Genomic DNA, 20,894 nt, shown 5'->3' with positions numbered 1-20,894 from the left:
GAGCTAAGGGGATTGTCCTACGAAGAAAGGTTGAGGGAAATCGGCCTGATGACACTGGAGGACAGCAGGGTCAGGGGAGACATGATAACGACATATAAAATACTGTGCGGAATAGACAAGGTGGACAAAGATGGGATGTTCCAGAGAAGGGACACAGACACAAGAGGTCACAATTGGAAGTTGAAGACTCAGATGAATCAAAGGGATGTTGGGAAGTATTTCTTCAGTCATAGAGTAGTCAGGCCATGGAGTAGCCTAGAAAGTGACGTAGTGGAGGCGGGAACCATACATAGTTTTAAGGCGAGGTATGATAAAGCTCATGGGGCAGGGAGAGAGAGGACCTAGAAGCAATCAGCGAAGAGGCGGGGCCAGGAGCTATGATTCGACCCCTGCAAACACAAATAGGTGAGCACACACACACACACACCAGGCAGAACTACAAAGGGATCTGGACAGGCTGCAGACCTGGTCCAGCAATTGGCTCCTAGAGTTCAACCCCACCAAGTGCAAAGTCATGAAGATTGGGGAAGAGCAAAGAAGACCGCAGACGGAATAGTCTAGGGGGCCAGAGACTACAAACCTCACTCAAGGAAAAAGATCTTGGGGTGAGTATAACACCAGGCACATCTCCTGAAGAGCACATCAACCAAATAACTGCTGAAGTATATGGGCGCCTAGCAAACCTCAGAACAGCATTCCGACATCTTAATAAGGAATTGTTCAGGACCCTGTACACCTTCTACGTTAGGCCCATATTGGAGTATGCAACACCAGTCTGGAACCCACATCTAGCCAAGCACGTAAAGAAGCTAGAGAAAGTGCAAAGGTTTGCAACAAGACTAGTCCCAGAGCTAAGAGGTATGTCCTACGAGGAGAGGTTAAGGGAAATCAACCTGACGACACTGGAGGACAGGAGAGATAGGGGGGACATGATAACGACATACAAAATACCGCAAGGAATTGACAAGGTGGACAAAGACAGGAAGTTCCAGAGATGGGACACAGCAACAAGGGGACACAGTTGGAAGTTGAAGACACAGATGAATCACAGGGATGTTAGGAAGTACTTCTTCAGCCACAGAGTAGTAAGGAAGTGGAATAGTTTGGGAAGCGATGTAGTGGAGGCAGGATCCATACATAGCTTTAAGCAGAGGTATGATAAAGCTCACGGTTCAGGGAGAGTGACCAAGTAGCGACCAGTGAAGAGGCGGGGCCAGGAGCTTGGACTCAACCCCTGCAACCTCAACTAGGTGAGTACAACTAGGTGAGTACATAAATACACACACACACCTGCATTATCTATCGTATCTGTGATTCCTAAGTTATAAATTACAGTGGTCCCTCAATAATCGTCCAGCCTGAAAGTCGTTCATTTCGGAAATAGTCCCATTATTTCGTCAAAACATTGGCTCGCAAATGGTCCAAAACTCGCTAATCGTCCTTCGTCCTGGACGCGTACTCATGCTCTGAACTGCTTCGGCCTCCCTTCCCAGCCAGTGTGCCATTGTTTACCAGTGAGCGACGGTCCCCTCACGTGTTCACGTGGTAGCTAAATAAGCTACCATGGCTCCAAAGAAAGCTCCTAGTGCCAAGCCTTTGGTAAAGAAGGTGAGAAATACGATTGAATTTAAGAAAAACATCATTGAACAATATGATAGTGGCGTACACGTGGGCAAACTGGCCAGGATGTATAACAAATCCCGTATAACCATATCTTCCATCATAGCCAAGAAAAAGGAAATCAAGGAACCTGTTGTTGCAAAGGGGGTAAATATGCTGACAAAAATGAGATCACCAGTACTCGAAGATGTTGAGAAGTTATTATTGGTGTGGATAAATGAGAAACAATTAGCAGGAGATAGTCTTATGACGTCGCTTATTTGTGAAAAGGCATGATGATTTGGCAAAGAAATTGCCTGCAACTAGTGGTGATGTGAGTGAATTTAAGGCAAGCAAAGGCTGGTTTGAGAGATTTAAGAAGCATACTGGCATACACAGTGTGATAAGGCAGCTCAGAATCTTGCTGCAGAGGAGGAGGAAGAGAGATGGAAGAAGGCGCCTTCTTCAGAAATTAAGGAGATTTTTGAAATGTGGGGTAAGATGGAAAGATTTATGGAGAAACATCACCCTGAGAAGGATGTTGCAAGCCATGTTGGCAACATGTACAGTGACAGAGTCTTGGCCCATTTTAGGGAAGTTTTAAAGAGATGCCAGAAACAGAGCTCTCTGGACACTTTTTTTGTGAGACAGGACTCCAGTGACTCTCAAGCTGGTCCTAGTGGCATTAAGAAACAGAGAAGAGAAGTAACCCCAGAAAAGCACTTGGTAGCTGAGGTGTTGATGGAAGGGGATTCCCCTTCCAAACAGTAATTCAATGTCTCTCCTCCTCCAGTCTTCCATACACTAAGAAGAATCGCCAATAAAGGTAAGTGTTATGCTGTTAATGTTTCATTCATCATGTACCATTGTATTGTCTATGTACTACATCTATATTTCATGTAAAAAAATTTTTTTTGTTTTAATACTTCTGGGTGTCAGGAACGAATTAATTGGATTTACATTATTTCTTATGGGGAAAATTGATTCGAAAATCGTCTATTTCGATAATAGTCCCACTTCCAGGAACGGATTAAGGATGATAATTGAGGGACCACTGTACTTGCTTTACTAACTACCGTGACCTGTTTTTACTTGATCAACATTTGATGTGATGTCAGAATATTAAGGGTGATAAGAATATCTGTGCAGTTTTAAGGCTGCCATTAGCTCTCCTTTGACAGTTAAGAGCAGTTAAATTTTCATTTACTGTACAGTATTTCAGTTAAAGTTTCATTCAGTATTCATTTTTATAGTTTGTGTGCTGTACAATTTTGTAGTTGGTACATTATTATTAATAAATTATTATACTGTCATTTTTGGTCTGGAACAGATTAATTCTATTTACATTATTCTTTAGGGGAAAAATTGGTTTGATTCTTGACCGTTTTGGTTGTCGAACCAACATCTGGAACGAATTAAGTTCAACAACCAGAGTTCCACTGTGTGTGTGTATATATATATATACTATATACATATACAGCCTCTCCTCACTTAGCAATGCACTCCTTTACTTTGCAATGTGTCTGGCAGCTTGGCTGCCAGGCACATGGTCAGATGCAGCAGTATAATGTGATCCTTTAATGACAATGTTTTGCCCACACAAGCAGAGGTAGTAGTAGTAGTTATACATGTGGTGGAAAAGTCAGCTGGTACATGAGAAAGAAAGGTTACAAAAGCTATGGCTTGGGTAGCATGAAAAATTGGTTGGGAAAATGTATATGGATGGATGGATTTGAGAAGGCATGCCCAGTTTCAGCCAAGAGGCCTGCTGCAGTGTTCCTCCTTTTTTATGTTCTTATGTAATAGAGAAGGGACACTGACACATGCCTTCTCAAATCCATTCATATACATTTGCCCAACCTAATTTTTATGCTACCCAAGCCATAGCTTTTGTAACCTTTCCTTCTCATGAACCAGCTGCAAATGTTCTCAGAAATAAACAACTGTTTGTGTTGTGCACAGTGTTTCTCCTAAACCTTACAGTATAAAATACAGTACTAACAGCATAAAAAGTAAAGTAAAAACAGATATACAAAGATAATAAAATAAAATCATTACAATAACTGTGATGTTGATATACAGGAACCTTCTGTGTAGAAGTGCTGACACAAGCAAGAGAGAGCAGCCAACAAAATGTTCTATTCTTATGCTAATACAGTGGTCCCTCGATAATCGTCAGGCTCGATAGTCGTTCTTTTCGGAAATTGCTGCGTTATTTTCGTCCAAACATTGGCTCGCAAATGGTCGGTTGACTCGCTAATCGTAGTTCGTCCTGGATGTGTACTCACTGCTCTGAGTCACCTCGGCCTCCCTTCCCAGCCAGTGTGCCATTGTTTACCAGTGAGTGACGGTCCCCTCACTTCTTCATACGAAATATTTCAAAATATTCCATTCAATAATCACTAAATCCCATCCCTGGCAACACCCCCCCCCCCCACTCTTCATAGATAAGAACATAAGAACATAAGAAAGGAGGAATACTGCAGGAGGCCTGCTGGCCCATACTAGGCAGGTCCTTTACAATTCATCCCACTAACAAAACATTTGCCCAACCCAATTTTCAATGCCACCCAAGAAATAAGCTCTGATGTGAAAGTCCCACTCAAATCCAACCCCTCCCACTCATGTACTTATCCAACCTAGATTTGAAACTACCCAAAGTCCCAGCCTCAATAACCCAACTAGGTAGACTGTTCCACTCATCAACTACCCTATTTCCAAACCAATACTTTCCTATGTCCTTTCTAAATCTAAACTTATCTAATTTAAATCCATTACTGCGGGTTCTCTCTTGGAGAGACATCCTCAAGACCTTATTAATATCCCCTTTATTAATACCTATCTTCCACTTATACACTTCGATCAGGTCTCCCCTCATTCTTCGTCTAACAAGTGAATGTAACTTAAGAGTCTTCAATCTTTCTTCATAAGGAAGATTTCTAATGCTATGTATTAATTTAGTCATCCTACGCTGAATGTTTTCTAACGAATTTATGTCCATTTTGTAATACGGAGACCAGAACTGAGCTGCATAATCTAGGTGAGGCCTTACTAATGATGTATAAAGCTGCAGTATGACCTCTGGACTTCTGTTGCTTACACTTCTTGATATAAATCCCAGTAATCTATTTGCCTTATTACGTACGCTAAGGCATTGCTGTCTTGGTTTAAGGTTGCTGCTCACCATAACCCCCAAGTCCTTTTCGCAATCTGTATGGCTAAGTTCTACATCATTTAACTTATAAGTACTAGGGTTATGGGCACTCCCAAGCTTCAGAACCTTGCATTTATCTACATTGAACTGCATCTGCCACTTTTCTGACCAAGAATAGAGTTTGTTTAAATCCTCCTGAAGTTCCATAACATCTACGTTTGAATCAATTATCCTACCTATCTTTGTGTCATCGGCGAATTTGCTCATATCACTAGTAATTCCCTCATCAAGATCATTGATATATATTATAAACAACAACGGGCCCAAGACTGATCCCTGTGGAACGCCACTTGTTACAGATCCCCACTCGGATTTAACCCCATTTATGGAGACTCTCTGCTTCCTGTCAGTGAGCCATGACTCGATCCATGAGAGCACTTTTCCCCCAATGCCATGAGCTGCCACTTTCTTTAACAGTCTATGGTGCGGAACTCTATCAAAAGCCTTACTAAAATCTAAGTAAATAATATCAAATTCTTTATTGTGGTCAACAGCCTCAAAAGCTTTACTGAAGAAAGTTAATAAATTAGTTAGACAAGTCCGGCCTCTTGTGAATCCATGCTGAGTATCATTAATCAAGCTATGCTTATCGAGATGGCTTCTTATAATCTCAGCTATAATTGACTCTAGTAATTTGCCTACAATTGAGGTCAGGCTTATTGGGCGGTAATTTGACGGTAACGACTTGTCCCCTGTTTTAAAAATAGGAGTTACATTAGCCATCTTCCACATATCAGACACTACACCTGTTTGAAGAGATAAATTAAAAATATTAGTTAATGGTTCACAGAATTCCATTTTGCATTCCTTAAGAACCCTTGAAAAAAGCTCATCAGGACCCGGCGACTTATTTTGCTTCAGTCTGTCTATCTGCTTCACAACCATCTCACTAGTGACTGTGATGTTACATAATTTATCTTCTTCTAGCCCACTGTAAAAATTAATTACTGGAATATTGTTAGTGTCTTCCTGTGTAAAAACTGAGAGAAAATAATTATTTAAAATCAAGCACATTTCATTCTCTTTGTCAGTAAGGTGCCCATAGTTATTTTTAAGGGGACCTATCTTATCTCTAACTTTTGTTCTATAGACCTGGAAAAAACTTTTTGGGTTAGTTTTAGAATCCCTAGCAACTTTAATTTCATAGTCCCTTTTAGCTTTTCTTATCCCCTTTTTAATGTCCCTCTTAATGTCAATATACTGATTCATAAGATGACCCTCACCTCTTTTGATACGCCTATAAATTCCTTTCTTATGCCCTAGTAGATATTTGAGCCTATTATTCATCCATTTTGGGTCATTTCTATTTGATCTAATTTCTTTATATGGGATTAACGCTCTTTGAGCAGCATGTATAGTGTTCAGAAAACTGTCATATTGATAGCTCTCTTCGTTACCCCAGTCAACAGATGATAAGTGTTCTCTAAGCCCATCGTAATCTGCTAAGCGAAAATCTGGGACTGTTACTGAGTTATCGCTACTATCGTACTTCCATTCAATGCTAAATGTAATTGATTTGTGGTCGCTAGCACCCAGTTCCTCTGAAATTTCTAAATTATTAACAAGGGATTCATTGTTTGCCATAACTAAGTCAAGCAGGTTATTTCCCCTTGTAGGTTCTGTCACAAACTGCTTCAAAAAACCATCCTGAAATACTTCTAAGAAGTCATATGATTCTAAATTCCCAGTCAAGAAATTCCAATCAACATGACTAAAGTTAAAGTCTCCTAGAATTACTACATTATCGTGCCTTGTGGCCTTAACAATTTCCTCCCATAGTAGTTTCCCTTGGTCCCTATCTAAGTTTGGGGGACGGTATATCACTCCTAAAATCAGTTTTTCATGCCCCTCTGAAAATTCTATCCAAACAGACTCTGTATGTGTTACTTCAGACTTAATACCCGTTTTTATGCAACAGTTCAAGTGATCTCGGACATACAATGCCACCCCACCCCCCCTCCCAATACTTCTATCTTCTTGGAACAATTTAAAACCCTGAATATGACATTCCGCAGGCATGTCCCGACTTTTTGAATTAAACCACGTCTCAGGTAAGGCAAATACATCAATGTTACCTACACTAGCAACTAATCTCAACTCGTCCATCTTATTCCTAGCACTACGGCAATTAGCATAATAAACATTGAAAGAATCTCCTTTCTCTTTACCCTTCCTGCTCATTTCTATTTTTCTACTAAACCTATTACAGTGGACCCCCGCATAACGATTACCTCCAAATGTGACCAATTATGTAAGTGTATTTATGTAAGTGCGTTTGTACGTGTATGTTTTGGGGTCTGAAATGGACTAATCTACTTCACAATATTTCTTATGGGAACAAATTCGGTCAGTACTGGCACCTGAACATACTTCTGGAGTGAAAAAATATCGTTAACCGGGGGTCCACTGTACTGTCCTTATCACCCAAGGTCCCTGGCTTTTCAATATCTATCTCGTTCTTATTATTACTAGTTCCCCTAGAACTCGTAATATTACTACACTGGGACTTCACTGTTTTCCTGCCAAAACCCATACCACTAACTATTCCTAGTGTAAAGTCCTAACTGCTCCCTCCACTGCAGTTGCCAGTGCTCCCACCCCACACCTAGATAAGTGAACCCCATCCCTAGCATACATGTCATTTCTGCCATAGAAGAGGTCCCAGTTGTCAATGAATGTTACCGCATTTTCCTTACAGTATTTGTCCAGCCAGCAATTGACACCAATTGCCCTGGACAACCATTCATTTCCAACTCCCCTCCTTGGCAAAATACCACATATGAGAGGGTTCCCACCCTTACTTCTAATTATTTCTATTGCTGACCTATACCTGCTAATCAGGTCCTCACTCCTACGTCTGCCAACATCGTTGCCTCCAGCACTGAGACAGATAATAGGATTGCTCCTATTACCTCTCATGATGCCATCCAGACGGCTAACAATATCCTCCATCCCAGCCCCAGGAAAGCAAACTCTCTGTCTCCTACTCCTGTCCTTCAAGCAGAACGCCCTATCCATATACCTAACTTGGCTATCCCCAACAACAACAATATTCTTACCTTCCTTAATGTCTTTCGTCGTGACGTTCCCAGTAGTCAACTCACATTCGTCGGGTAGCACTGAGAATGTATTGGATGTTTCCACAACAGTTTCCACGGCAGTCTCTTTCTTCTTCATCGTTTCTACCTTTCCATTCGTCTTCTTGATCGTCAACTTCTTTCCCTGCTGTCCAGCCACTGACCAGTTTCCCTTCTTGACCTGAGGACTCAAAACAGGAGGACTACTCCGAATCTTTTTGTTTTCCTCGGTCAGAACATCCACACTTACTACTGTGCAATCTATATCTACAGGACCTTAAATTCCAATATTAACCCTGACCTAAAATGCTTTCTTGATAGTTGAGACAGGATCCACAGGCATAATACCAGACACAAACATCTCTATGACATTCCCCATGTCCGACTAAACCTTTACAAAAATTCAATGTGTGCCAAAGGGCCTAAAATCTGGAACACCCTACCTGAAAACTCTAGAACTGCAGACACATTCATCACTTTCAAAGCTACAGATAGAAAACATCTTATCTCCCTGATACACCCTGTCAACTAACTACATGAAAACCACCTGGTGGTTCACACTTACACTCACTCCAATATAGACACTATGTATTGTGCCAAAACAAAAGCATTCACATTGCTAAACTCACAAACTATAATGTAGTCACTTAGCCTTAATACCATAATCTGTAATAATTTAAAGTTAAGAATTAATCTAAGTCTGTCCGAAATGCCTAGCCATGCTAGGTGTCCTAGTGGCCCCCTCTGTAATTAGTATTTTTAAAACATGTAAACCACACAATATCCAAAATCTGTAAACCCCGCATTGTAATCCTTATAGAGAATAAACTTGATTGATTGATTTTAGTGCTTGCAAGAAAGCTCCTAATGCCAAGCCTTTGGTAAAAAAGGTGAGAAATACGAATGAATTTAAGAAAAACATCATTGAATAATATGAAAGTGGCATACGTGTGGCCGAACTGGCCAGGATGTATAACAAACCCCGACCGAATTTGTTCCCGTAAGGAATATTGTGAATTAGATTAGTCCGTTTCAGACTCCCAAAAATACACGTACAAAAATACATTTACATAATTGGTCGAGTTGGGAGCTGATCGTAAGGCGGGGGTCCACTGTACTTTACCACGGAGCTAGACCCCAGATACAGTGGACTCTCCATTTTCGTCGATCTCCATTATCGCCAATTTCAGTTTTAGCTGACTTTTTTCACTGAATTTTTGGCTCCGTTGTCGTCAATCGTACAGAACCTGTCCAGTGGTGCCGAGTGCGCAGACAAAGACATCGAGCATGCCATTCTCAGCCAGTGTAGCGTTGTTTCTCGTTGATTGAACATATCCTGCTTGGTCATACGAAACATTTCGTAATAATCCATTGTTTTTGCCACTTGTTTATTGTGTGACTGCTAAATAAGCCACCATGACCACAAAAAAAGCTCCTAGTGCCAGTCCTTTGGTAAAGAAAGTGAGGAACACTGTAGAAATGAAAAAAGAAATCTTAAGAAAATATGATAATGGCATATGCATTGCTGAACTCGACAGGATGTGTGGGAAGTTACCATCAACAATCAGCTCCATTGTGGCAAAAAGAAAAGAAATCATGGAAGCTGATGTTGCGAAAGGGGTGAATGCGATAATCAAACAGAGATCCCAAACAACTGAAGAAGTGGAGAAATTGCTGTTGGTGTGGATCAGAGAGAAAGAGGTAGCAGGAGGTAGTGTTGTGCAGTCAATTATTTGTGAAGAGGCAAGACAGTTACATGATGACCTCTTAAAGAAACTGCCTGAAACAAGTGCTGATGTAGGTGAATTTAAGGCCAGCAAAGGCTGGTTTGAAAAATTAAAGAAGCAAAGAGGCATACACAGTGTTGTAGGGCATGGTGAGGATGCAAGTTCACACAAACAAGCGACTGAAAAATTCATGCAGGAATTCAAATGTTATGTAAAGGCTGAAAAATTCCAACCCCAACAAGTGTTCAATTGTGATGAAACAGGCCTGTTTTAGAAGAAAATGCCAAAGAGGACCTACATTATGCAAGAGGAAAAGGCACTCCCAGGACACACGCCTATGAAAGACAGGCTAACTCTCTTGTTGTGTGGTAATGCTAGTGGGGATTTCAAAGTGAAGCCTTTACTGGTGTATCACTCTGAAAATCCCAGAGTGTTCAAGAAAAACAGTGTCACCAAGAGTAAATTGTGTGTGATGTGGAAGGCTAAGAATAAGGCATGGGTCACGAGGGAAAATTTCCTTGATTGGTTCAGTGAAGTGTTTGGCCTGAGTGTGAAAATATACCTTCTGGATAAGAAATTGCCACTCCAGTGCCTCCTGTTAATGGACAATGCTCCTGTTCATCCTCCAAACTTGGAAGATCAATTGTCTAAGGAATTCAGTTTTGTAACAGTGAAGTTTTTACCTCCTAACACCACTCCTCTCCTCCAGCCCATGAACCAGCAGATCACAGCAAACTTCAAAAAACTGTACACCAAAGCAATGTTTCAAAGGTGCTTTGACATAACCTCGGACTCTGAATTGACCCTAAGAGAGTTCTGGAAGAATCACTTCAATATCTTCCACTGCATAGGCAGGGAGTGACTTCCAGGACGATGAACTCTGCTTGGAAAAAACGGTGTCCAAAAAGAAGGATTTTGAAGGGTTTGAGGCTGACCCTGTCGACCCTACACCTGTTGTGCTATCAATTGTGGCATTGGGAAATTCCATGGGGTTGGATGTGAGTGGCCAGGATGTGGAAGAGTTGGTGGAGGACCACAATGAAGAGCTAACCACTGATGAGTTGCAACACCTTCATCTGCAACAGCAACAGACCACAGCTGAGGAAATTGCTTCAGAGGAGGAGGAGGAAGAGAGATGGAAGAAGGTGCCTTCTTCAAAGATTAAGGAGATTTGTGCAATGTGGACTAAAATGCATTCATTTGTGGAGGAACATTACCCTCTGAGAAAGCTGTTGCAATCCGTGCTGGTGACTTACAACGACAATGCCATGTCTCATTTTAGGCAAATCTTAAAGAGATGCCAGAAACAGACCTATCTGGACAGATATTTTGTGCAACAGGGGTCCAGTGACTCTCAAGCTGGTCCTAGTGGCAGTAAAAAACAGAGGAGGAAAGTGACCCCCAGATAAGGACTTGGTACCTAGAGTCCTTATGGAGTGGGATTTCCCTTCCAAACAATAACGTATCTTCCCTCTCCCCTCCTCCCTGTCTTCCTTCCAGCAACAACAGCCTTCAATAAAGGTAAGTGTCATGTGTAATGTTCATTCTTTTGTGCATGTAACTATCTTTAAGGTATGGGGTAGGTTTAAAAATGTAGTGTTAGAGTGTTCAGCAGAAGTTTGTGGTTACAGGAAAGTGGGTGCGGGAGGGAAGAGGAGCGATTGGTGGAATGATGATGTAAAGAGAGTAGTAAGGGAGAAAAAGTTAGCATATGAGAAGTTTTTACAAAGTAGAAGTGATGCAAGGAGGGAAGAGTATATGGAGAAAAAGAGAGAGGTTAAGAGAGTGGTGAAGCAATGTAAAAAGAGAGCAAATGAGAGAGTGGGTGAGATGTTAACAACAAATTTTGTTGAAAATAAGAAAAAGTTTTGGAGTGAGATTAACAAGTTAAGAAAGCCTAGAGAACAAATGGATTTGTCAGTTAAAAATAGGAGAGGAGAGTTATTAAATGGAGAGTTAGAGGTATTGGGAAGATGGAGGGAATATTTTGAGGAATTGTTAAATGTTGATGAAGATAGGGAAGCTGTGATTTCGTGTATAGGACAAGGAGGAATAACATCTTGTAGGAGTGAGGAAGAGCCAGTTGTGAGTGTGGGGGAAGTTCGTGAGGCAGTAGGTAAAATGAAAGGGGGTAAGGCAGCCGGGATTGATGGGATAAAGATAGAAATGTTAAAAGCAGGTGGGGATATAGTTTTGGAGTGGTTGGTGCAATTATTTAATAAATGTATGGAAGAGGGTAAGGTACCTAGGGATTGGCAGAGAGCATGCATAGTTCCTTTGTATAAAGGCAAAGGGGATAAAAGAGAGTGCAAAAATTATAGGGGGATAAGTCTGTTGAGTATACCTGGCAAAGTGTATGGTAGAGTTATTATTGAAAGAATTAAGAGTAAGACGGAGAATAGGATAGCAGATGAACAAGGAGGCTTTAGGAAAGGTAGAGGGTGTGTGGACCAGGTGTCTACAGTGAAACATATAAGTGAACAGTATTTAGATAAGGCTAAAGAGGTCTTTGTGGCATTTATGGATTTGGAAAAGGAGTATGACAGGGTGGATAGGGGGGCAATGTGGCAGATGTTGCAGGTGTATGGTGTAGGAGGTAGGTTACTGAAAGCAGTGAAGAGTTTTTACGAGGATAGTGAGGCTCAAGTTAGAGTATGTAGGAAAGAGGGAAATTATTTCCCAGTAAAAGTAGGCCTTAGACAAGGATGTGTGATGTCACTGTGGTTGTTTAATATATTTATAGATGGGGTTGTAAGAGAAGTAAATGCGAGGGTCTTGGCAAGAGGCGTGGAGTTAAAAGATAAAGAATCACACATAAAGTGGGAGTTGTCACAGTTGCTCTTTGCTGATGACACTGTGCTCTTGGGAGATTCTGAAGAGAAGTTGCAGAGATTGGTGGATGAATTTGGTAGGGTGTGCAAAAGAAGAAAATTGAAAGTGAATACAGGAAAGAGTAAGGTTATGAGGATAACAAAAAGATTAGGTGATGAAAGATTGGATATCAGATTGGAGGGAGAGAGTATGGAGGAGGTGAATGTATTCAGATATTTGGGAGTGGACGTGTCAGCGGATGGGGCTATGAAAGATGAGGTGAATCATAGAATTGATGAGGGGAAAAGGGTGAGTGGTGCACTTAGGAGTCTGTGGAGACAAAGAACTTTGTCCTTGGAGGCAAAGAGGGGAATGTATGAGAGTATAGTTTTACCAACGCTCTTATATGGGTGTGAAGCATGGGTGATGAATGTTGCAGCGAGGAGAAGGCTGGAGGCAGTGGAGATGTCATGTCTGAGAGCAATGTGTGGTGTGAATATAATGCAGAGAATTCGTAGTTTGGAAGTTAGGAGGAGGTGCGGGATTACCAAAACTGTTGTCCAGAGGGCTGAGGAAGGGTTGTTGAGGTGGTTCGGACATGTGGAGAGAATGGAGCGAAACAGAATAACTTCAAGAGTGTATCAGTCTGTAGTGGAAGGAAGGCGGGGTAGGGGTCGGCCTAGGAAAGGTTGGAGGGAGGGGGTAAAGGAGGTTTTGTGTGCGAGGGGCTTGGACTTCCAGCAGGCATGCGTGAGCGTGTTTGATAGGAGTGAATGGAGACAAATGGTTTTTAATACTTGACGTGCTGTTGGAGTGTGAGCAAAGTAACATTTATGAAGGGGTTCAGGGAAACCGGCAGGCCGGACTTGAGTCCTGGAGATGGGAAGTACAGTGCCTGCACTCTGAAGGAGGGGTGTTAATGTTGCAGTTTAAAAACTGTAGTGTAAAGCACCCTTCTGGCAAGACAGTGATGGAGTGAATGATGGTGAAAGTTTTTCTTTTTCGGGCCACCCTGCCTTGGTGGGAATCGGCCAGTGTGATAATAAAATAAAATACTTCTGAGTGTCTGGAACGGATTAATTCCATTTATATTATTTCTTATGGGGAAAATGGTTTCAGTTTTGGCCAGTTTTAGTTTTGGCTGATGGCTCAGGAACGGATTAGACACGATAACCGAGGGTCCACTGTATAAGTATTGGTGCTTAGCCAGAGCCAGACGATGTTTCCCCATACCCCGGAGCACCAAGCTCATTTTGAAAGTTATTTCATCAAATCCTGCCACATGCAATGGACAACAAAAGAGATTTGAAACGCTTAACAATTCGCAAACAGGCGAAATTATTTACAAACATTGTCCCTATGTCCACAGCAGGACTCGAACCTGCAAACTCTGTATCAGAGTAACCAGTACTTTACCACGGAGTTGGGGTCTAGCTCCATGGTAAAGTACTGGTTATTCTGATACAGTTTTATAAGCCCTGCAAATAATGAAAAGTCATTTCGATGACGTTTACTCACCTCTTTCATGCTCTCGACTTGCTTGAACATCCCCTGAGCTTGGGAAAGTAAAGAGTCAGCAGAAGAGTCATGGTCTCGCAAGCGGGTGGCCAACTTACGGGCATCAGTTAGCACCTGCTGCAGCACCGACATCTTGTCTGCAACAATACAAAGAGGTTAAAATAAACCAATAAAAACATTTTTATTGCACAATCTTTGAAGGTTCAAGACTTTAAAAAGAACAGTATACTGTAAAAAAGTACAGTACAGTATATACTTGTATTCTATACATGTGTGTGTGCATGTGTGTACTCACCTAGTTGTGGTTGCAGGGGTAGAGTAGCAGCTCCTGGCCGTGTGTGTGTGTGTGTGTGTGTGTGCATGCGTGTCTCTGTCTTTGTATGTGTGCACGTACATGTGTGTGTGTGTGTGTGTGTGCGTGCATGTACATGTGTGTGTGCCTGCGTGCATGTACGTGTGTGTGTGTACTCACCTAATTGTGGTTGCAGGGGTCGAGATGCAGCTCCTGGCCCCGCCTCTTCACTGATCGCTACTAGGTCCTCTCTCTCTCTGCTTCCTGAGCTGTATCATACCTCTTCTTAAAACTATGTATGGTTCCTACCTCCACTGCTTCACTCGCTAGGCTATTCCACTTCCTGACAACTCTATGACTGAAGAAATACTTCCTAACGTCCCTGTGACTCGTCTGAGTCTTCAGCTTCCAGTTGTGACCCCTTGTCCCTGTGTCCCCTCTCTGGAACATCCTATCTCTGTCCACCTTGTCTATTCCCCGCAATATCTTGTATGTCGTTATTATGTCTCCCCTGACCCTTCTGTCCTCCAGTGTCGTCAGTCCGATCTCCCTCAACCTTTCCTCGTATGACATTCCCCTGAGCTCTGGGACTAGCCTTGTGTGTGTGTGTGTGTGTGTGTGTGTGTGTGTGTGTGTGTGTGTGTGTGTGTGTGTGTGTGTGTGTGTGTGTGTGTGTGTGTGTGTGTGTGTGTGTGTGCGTGTGCGTGTGCTCGCGTGCATGCATGCCCACCTCACCTAGTTCTCACCTAGTTGTGGTTGCAGGGGTTGAGTCACAGCTCCTGGCCCTGCATCTTCACTGGCTGCTACTAGATCACCCTTCCTGCTCCATGAGCTTTATCATACCTCTTCTTAAAGCTATGTATGGATCCTGCCTCCACTATGTCACTTAGAACATAAGAACATAAGAAAGAAGGAACACTGCAGAAGGCCTACTGACCCACGCGGAGCAGGTCCAAGTCCCACCCCGGATTAGACCAATGACCCACCCCCCGGATTATCCCAATGACCCACCCAGTCTGGTCATCCCCACTCAAGGATGGAGCACTGTACCAGACCCAGCAGCAAAGCTAGTTAGGTCCAACTCACACCCACCCACACCCACTCATGTATTTATCTAACCTATTTTTAAAACTACACAACGTTTTAGCCTCAATAACTGTACTCGGGAGCTTGTTCCACTCATCCACAACTCTATTACCAAACCAGTGCTTTCCTATATCCTTCCTGAATCTGAATTTTTCCAACTTGAAACCATTGCTGCGAGTCCTGTCTTGGCTGGAAATTTTCAGCACACTATTTACATCCCCTTTATTTATTCCTGTTTTCCATTTATACACCTCGATCATATCCCCCCTAATTCTACGCCTTTCGAGAGAGTGCAGATTCAGGGCCCTCAGTCTATCCTCATAGGGAAGATTTCTGATACATGGGATCATCTTTGTCATCCTCCTTTGTATGTTTTCCAGAGCATTTATATCCATTCTGTAATACGGTGACCAGAACTGAGCAGCATAGTCTAAATGAGGCCTAACCAAGGATATATAGAGTTGAAGAACAACCTGAGGACTTCTATTATTTATACTTCTAGATATAAAGCCAAGAATTCTGTTAGCTTTATTGCGAACACTAATGCACTGTTGTCTTGGTTTTAGATTACTGCTAACCAGAACTCCTAAATCCTTTTTGCAATCGGTAGTATTAAGATCTACATTATTTGTTTATATGTGGCATGGTTATTTAACTGTCCAACATTTAGAACTTTGCATTTGTCAATATTAAACTGCATCTGCCACTTCTCCGACCATTGCGTCAGTCTATTCAAATCATCCTGGAGTGCTCTAATGTCCTCATTAGAATGAATTGGACGGCCTATTTTGGTGTCATCAGCAAATTTGCTTATGTCGCTATTTATTCCCTCATCTATGTCGTTTATGTAAATTGTGAACAACAAAGGGCCCAACACTGACCCCTGAGGAACACCGTTTGTGACGTGCCCCCATTCTGATTTCTCCCCATTTATGCAAACTCTCTGCTGTCTATTTGTCAGCCATGCCTCTACCCAGGAAAAAATTTCTCCTCCTATTCCATGTGCCCTAAGTTTCCTCAATAGCCTCTTGTGTGGAACTCTATCGAAAGCCTTACTGAAGTCCATATACATGTACACGATATCATATTCATTACCATGATCTACCTCCTCAAACACCTTAGCGAAAAAAGTTCGTAAATTCGTAAGACAGGAACGCCCCTTTGTAAAACCGATGTTGAGAATCATTAACCCATTGACTGTTTTGATCGTATATATACGTCTTACGAGCCAGTGTTTCAGACGTATATATACTCAATAATTCTAGCGGCTTCAAATCAAGCGGAAGAAAGCTGGTAGGCCCACATGTGAGAGAATGGGTCTGTGTGGTCAGTGTGCACCACATAAAAAAAATCCTGCAGCACACAGTGCGTAATGAGAAAAAAAAAACTCTGATCGTTTTTTTGGATTAAAACGCCGACTTTGAGGTGTATTTTCGTATAGTATTTATCGAAGTATTTATGTTTTCATGGTCTTAGGTGATAAAATGGAAAACATATTACAGAAATAGAGATGATTTTCATTACTTTGACGATGAAAACGACCTTGAAACTGAGCTCAAAGTAGCGGAAATGTTCGGTTTTTACCAATGTTCAGGAGTAAACAAATCACACCACACGTCCAATACACGTCAACTGGGGAGTCTAATATTCTTTCACTAGTGCACTGATATTATTTATACCATTTTTACAATAATGCAGTAGTCTGCATAACAGTAAATTTTGTATTTTTTTGTATGAATAAAAAATCAAAATAGAAAGCAATAATAATATAAGAGGGGCCTAGAGATGTGACTAATGAACAGAGGATATGTTATTTTAGTGCCAAGAATGTCTACCTTGTTTATTCTGGACCCTATTTTGAAATTGGCATCTTTTTTAGTTTGCATGAAATTGGCCAAATTGCCATTTTCTGACCACAATATTGGGTAGTCCAAATTGGTAAATGGGAGGTTTCTTGTACTCACTGATAGATAAAATGGAGTTCTAAAGAAATAGCTATGAGTTTGGTCAACTGGAACAATGGAATTGGCTGAAAATAGGGCTCAAAGCCGGCGAAATCGCCGATACGCATATGTCGCCGACACCACTAACTTCGCAGGAGCGTAATTCCATGAGTTTTCGACCAAATTTCAAGCTTTTGGTGTCATTACCATCGGGAAAAGATTCTCTATCATTTCATAAGAAAAAATAATTTTTTTTTTCAAAAATTTAGCAACATAGAATGACAGTTTCAGAAAGGGGCCTGAAACAGTCAAAGGGCTAATCAATCTGTGCCTGTCAAGATGGCTATGAATTGCTTTGGCAATTATTGATTCCATAAATTTTCCCACTATGGAGGTAAGGCTTATTGGTCTATAGTTCGAAGCCAAGGACCTATCACCTGCCTTGTAAATAGGTATTACATTTGCCATTTTCCATTTATCAGGCACTATGCCAGTTTGTAGTGATATGTTAAAAAGATTAGCCAAAGGTATGCAAAGTTCCTCTTTACATTCCTTTAAACAGTTCATCAGGACCTGGGGATTTGTTAGGTTTTAGTTTCTCTATTTGTCTGAGGACCATGTCACTAGTTACTGCTATCGTACATAGTTTATTATCATCCTGTTCTATGTAATCTATTATTTCAGGAATATCGCTAGTGTTTTCCTGGGTGAACCCTTTTGGGTTAGTCTTTGAATCCCTTGCGACCTTAGCCTCATAATCCCTTTTTGCTTTTCTTATTCCTTTTTTTCTCTCTTTAATTGAATATATTGATTTCTTAACTGCCCATCCTCTCTTTTGATACGCCTATATATGCCTCTCTTTTGACCAGTGAGATGTTTTAATCTATTGTTCATCCATTTGGGATCATTTTTGTTAGATCTAATTTCCCTACTCGGAACAAAAGTTGTCTGGGCAGCAAGAACTATGCTCTGAAAAATGTCATATTGGCAACCAAGATCACCTACCTGACCCATAGTCAGGACATCCCAATTTAGCCCACCCAAATAACTTTTCAGTCCCATGAAGTCGGCCAAGCGAAAATCTGGGACAGAGATTTGACTGCAGTTATCTGGGTAATTCCATGATATATTGAAACTAAGTGATTTGTGATCACTTTCCTCAAGCTCATCATTAACCTCAAGATTATTAATTAGTGAATCTTTGTTGGCAAGAACCAAGTCAAGCAGATTGTTTCCTCTAGTTGGTTCTGTCACAACCTGTTCTAAAAAGCAATCCTGAACCATATCAAGAAAGTCACTAGACTCAAGATTTCCTGTCATATTGCTCCAATCAATTTGTCTAAAGTTAAAATCTCCCATTATCACAACATTTTCATATCTAGATGCCTTATGAATTTCATCCCATAACAGCTTACTGCACTCCCTATCAAGGTTTGGGGGCCTATAAATCACACCCAAAATTAATTTGTCACGTCCCTCGAGAAACTGTAGCCAAACCGATTCTGTGTTCAATGTTTCTAATATCATGTTCGATGTTTCTAATATCATGTGTTCGATGTTTCTTATATCATGTCTAAGACAACAATTTAAATTTTCTCTGACAGACATGGCCAAACCACCACCCTTCCTGTTGACCCTATCAGTGTGGAATAGTTTATAACCCTGTATGTTGCATTCAGAAGGCATTTCTCTATCTTTCAGGTTGAACCAGGTCTCTGTTATACCAATAATATCTATATTACCTACACTTGCAAGTAATTTTAGCTCATCTATCTTATTTCTTGGACTCCTACTATTTGTATAGTAAACCTTTAGGGAGCTAGTCACTCGTTGCCCTCTACTATCTCTCTTTGTTTGTTGATCAATTGATTTGCCATTACTAGCAACTTTATTTTGAATATTGTCTTTTAAACATATCCCTGAGGTATCCCGGTAATAACTGCTGTTTTTAACCCTAATGCTGCAGCCTGATTGTTTCCTACAAACACCCATACCTCTATAATCTATCAGTTTAAATTCCTAGACAAGTCATCAGTTACCCTCTCAATTGAATTGGCTAATGCAACCACTCCATCCCCATACATATCACATTTACCAAAGAAAAGGTCCCAGTTATCAATGAATGGGATTGCAAGTTCCTTGCAGTACCTGTCTAGCCAGCGATTTATACCAATTGCCCTAGACATCCATTCATTGCCCACTCCCTTTCTAGGCAAGATGCTACATATGACTGGGATCCCTCCCTTAGACCTAACTACTTCTATGGCTGACCTGTACTTATCCAGCAGCTCCTCTCTCCTGCCCTTCCCAATGTCATTACCCCCAGCACTAAGACAGATAATGGGCTTGTTCCCATTACTTGCCATAATATTATCCAACCTGCTATGTCGCCAACACCAGCTCCAGGAAGACACACACTCTGTCTGAACTTTCAGTCTCTGTTACAAAATGCACGGTCCATATATCTTACCTGAGAATCGCCTACTATTAAAATATTCTTACCTTGATTAGCAGGGGAATCAGTGGTACCTTCAACCTCACTAACCACTGAAGTACACTCGTCTTGGAGAACAGAGAATCGATTTCCTACCTTCACAACTTCTCTATTAACTCTCCTCATCTTCCTTCTTCCTGAACTGTGAACCACTTGCCACTTAAAGCAGCTGCCACTCTCACTGCTGGTGACCATTCCTTCCTTACCAGCTAAATCCTTCTCACACTCGCTCCCAAACTCATCTATGCGAAGCTTCAGCTTCCTATTTTCCTCCTGAAGAAGTAGAATCTCCTTCTTCAACACATGAACCTGGGATTCTAAAGCACTACAACAAGCCATGGTATGGGTAACAGCCCACGCTAACTCCCAAGAGCTTGGCAGGTATGACCGCACTTGACCACTGACCTCAGCGTACTGACCACTGACCTCAGCCAGTCTATTCCACTTCCTGACAACTCTATGACTTAGTTGGGTGACTCTCAACCTGGTCCTAGTGGCATTAAGAAACAGAGAAGAGAAGTAACCCCAGAAAAGGACTTGGTACCTGAGGTGTTGATGGAAGGGGATTTCCCTTCCAAACAGTAACTGATCAAATTTCTCCTCCCTCTCCTCCAGTCTTCCATATACTATGAAGAATCGCCAATAAAGGTCAGTGTTATGCTGTTAATGTTTCATTCATCATGTCCCATTGTATTATGTACTACATCTATATTTCATGTAAAAAAAATTTTTGTTTTAATACTTCTGGGTGTCAGGAACGGATTAATTGAGAGAGTGGGTGAGATGTTATCAACAAATTTTGTTGAAAATAAGAAAAAGTTTTGGAGTGAGATTAACAAGTTAAGAAAGCCTAGAGAACAAATGGATTTGTCAGTTAAAAATAGGAGAGGAGAGTTATTAAATGGAGAGTTAGAGGTATTGGGAAGATGGAAGGAATATTTTGAGGAATTGTTAAATGTTGATGAAGATAGGGAAGCTGTGATTTCGTGTATAGGGCAAGGAGGAATAACATCTTGTAGGAGTGAGGAAGAGCCAGTTGTGAGTGTGGGGGAAGTTCGTGAGGCAGTAGGTAAAATGAAAGGGGGTAAGGCAGCCGGGATTGATGGGATAAAGATAGAAATGTTAAAAGCAGG

General features: G+C 41.4%; 1 protein-coding gene across 4 annotated transcripts in view; it reads right to left on the bottom strand.

Annotated features, from left to right (window-relative positions):
- The window catches only part of LOC128686172 (FGFR1 oncogene partner 2 homolog), an 83,383-nt gene that overhangs the window by 52,902 nt on the left and 9,587 nt on the right, over positions 1-20,894 (bottom strand). For all 4 annotated transcript variants that reach the window (XM_070083160.1, XM_053772948.2, XM_070083162.1 and 1 more), the window contains exon 2: positions 13,947-14,083. In XM_070083160.1, the coding sequence (XP_069939261.1) occupies positions 13,947-14,083 (137 nt within the window). The remainder of the gene's footprint in view (positions 1-13,946; positions 14,084-20,894) is intronic.

The sequence above is a fragment of the Cherax quadricarinatus genome, chromosome 9 (assembly GCF_038502225.1).
Source record: "Cherax quadricarinatus isolate ZL_2023a chromosome 9, ASM3850222v1, whole genome shotgun sequence".
Taxonomy (NCBI): Eukaryota; Metazoa; Arthropoda; class Malacostraca; order Decapoda; family Parastacidae; genus Cherax; species Cherax quadricarinatus.
Note: the sequence above shows the minus strand (reverse complement) of the source record. Positions and strands in the feature narration are given on the sequence as shown.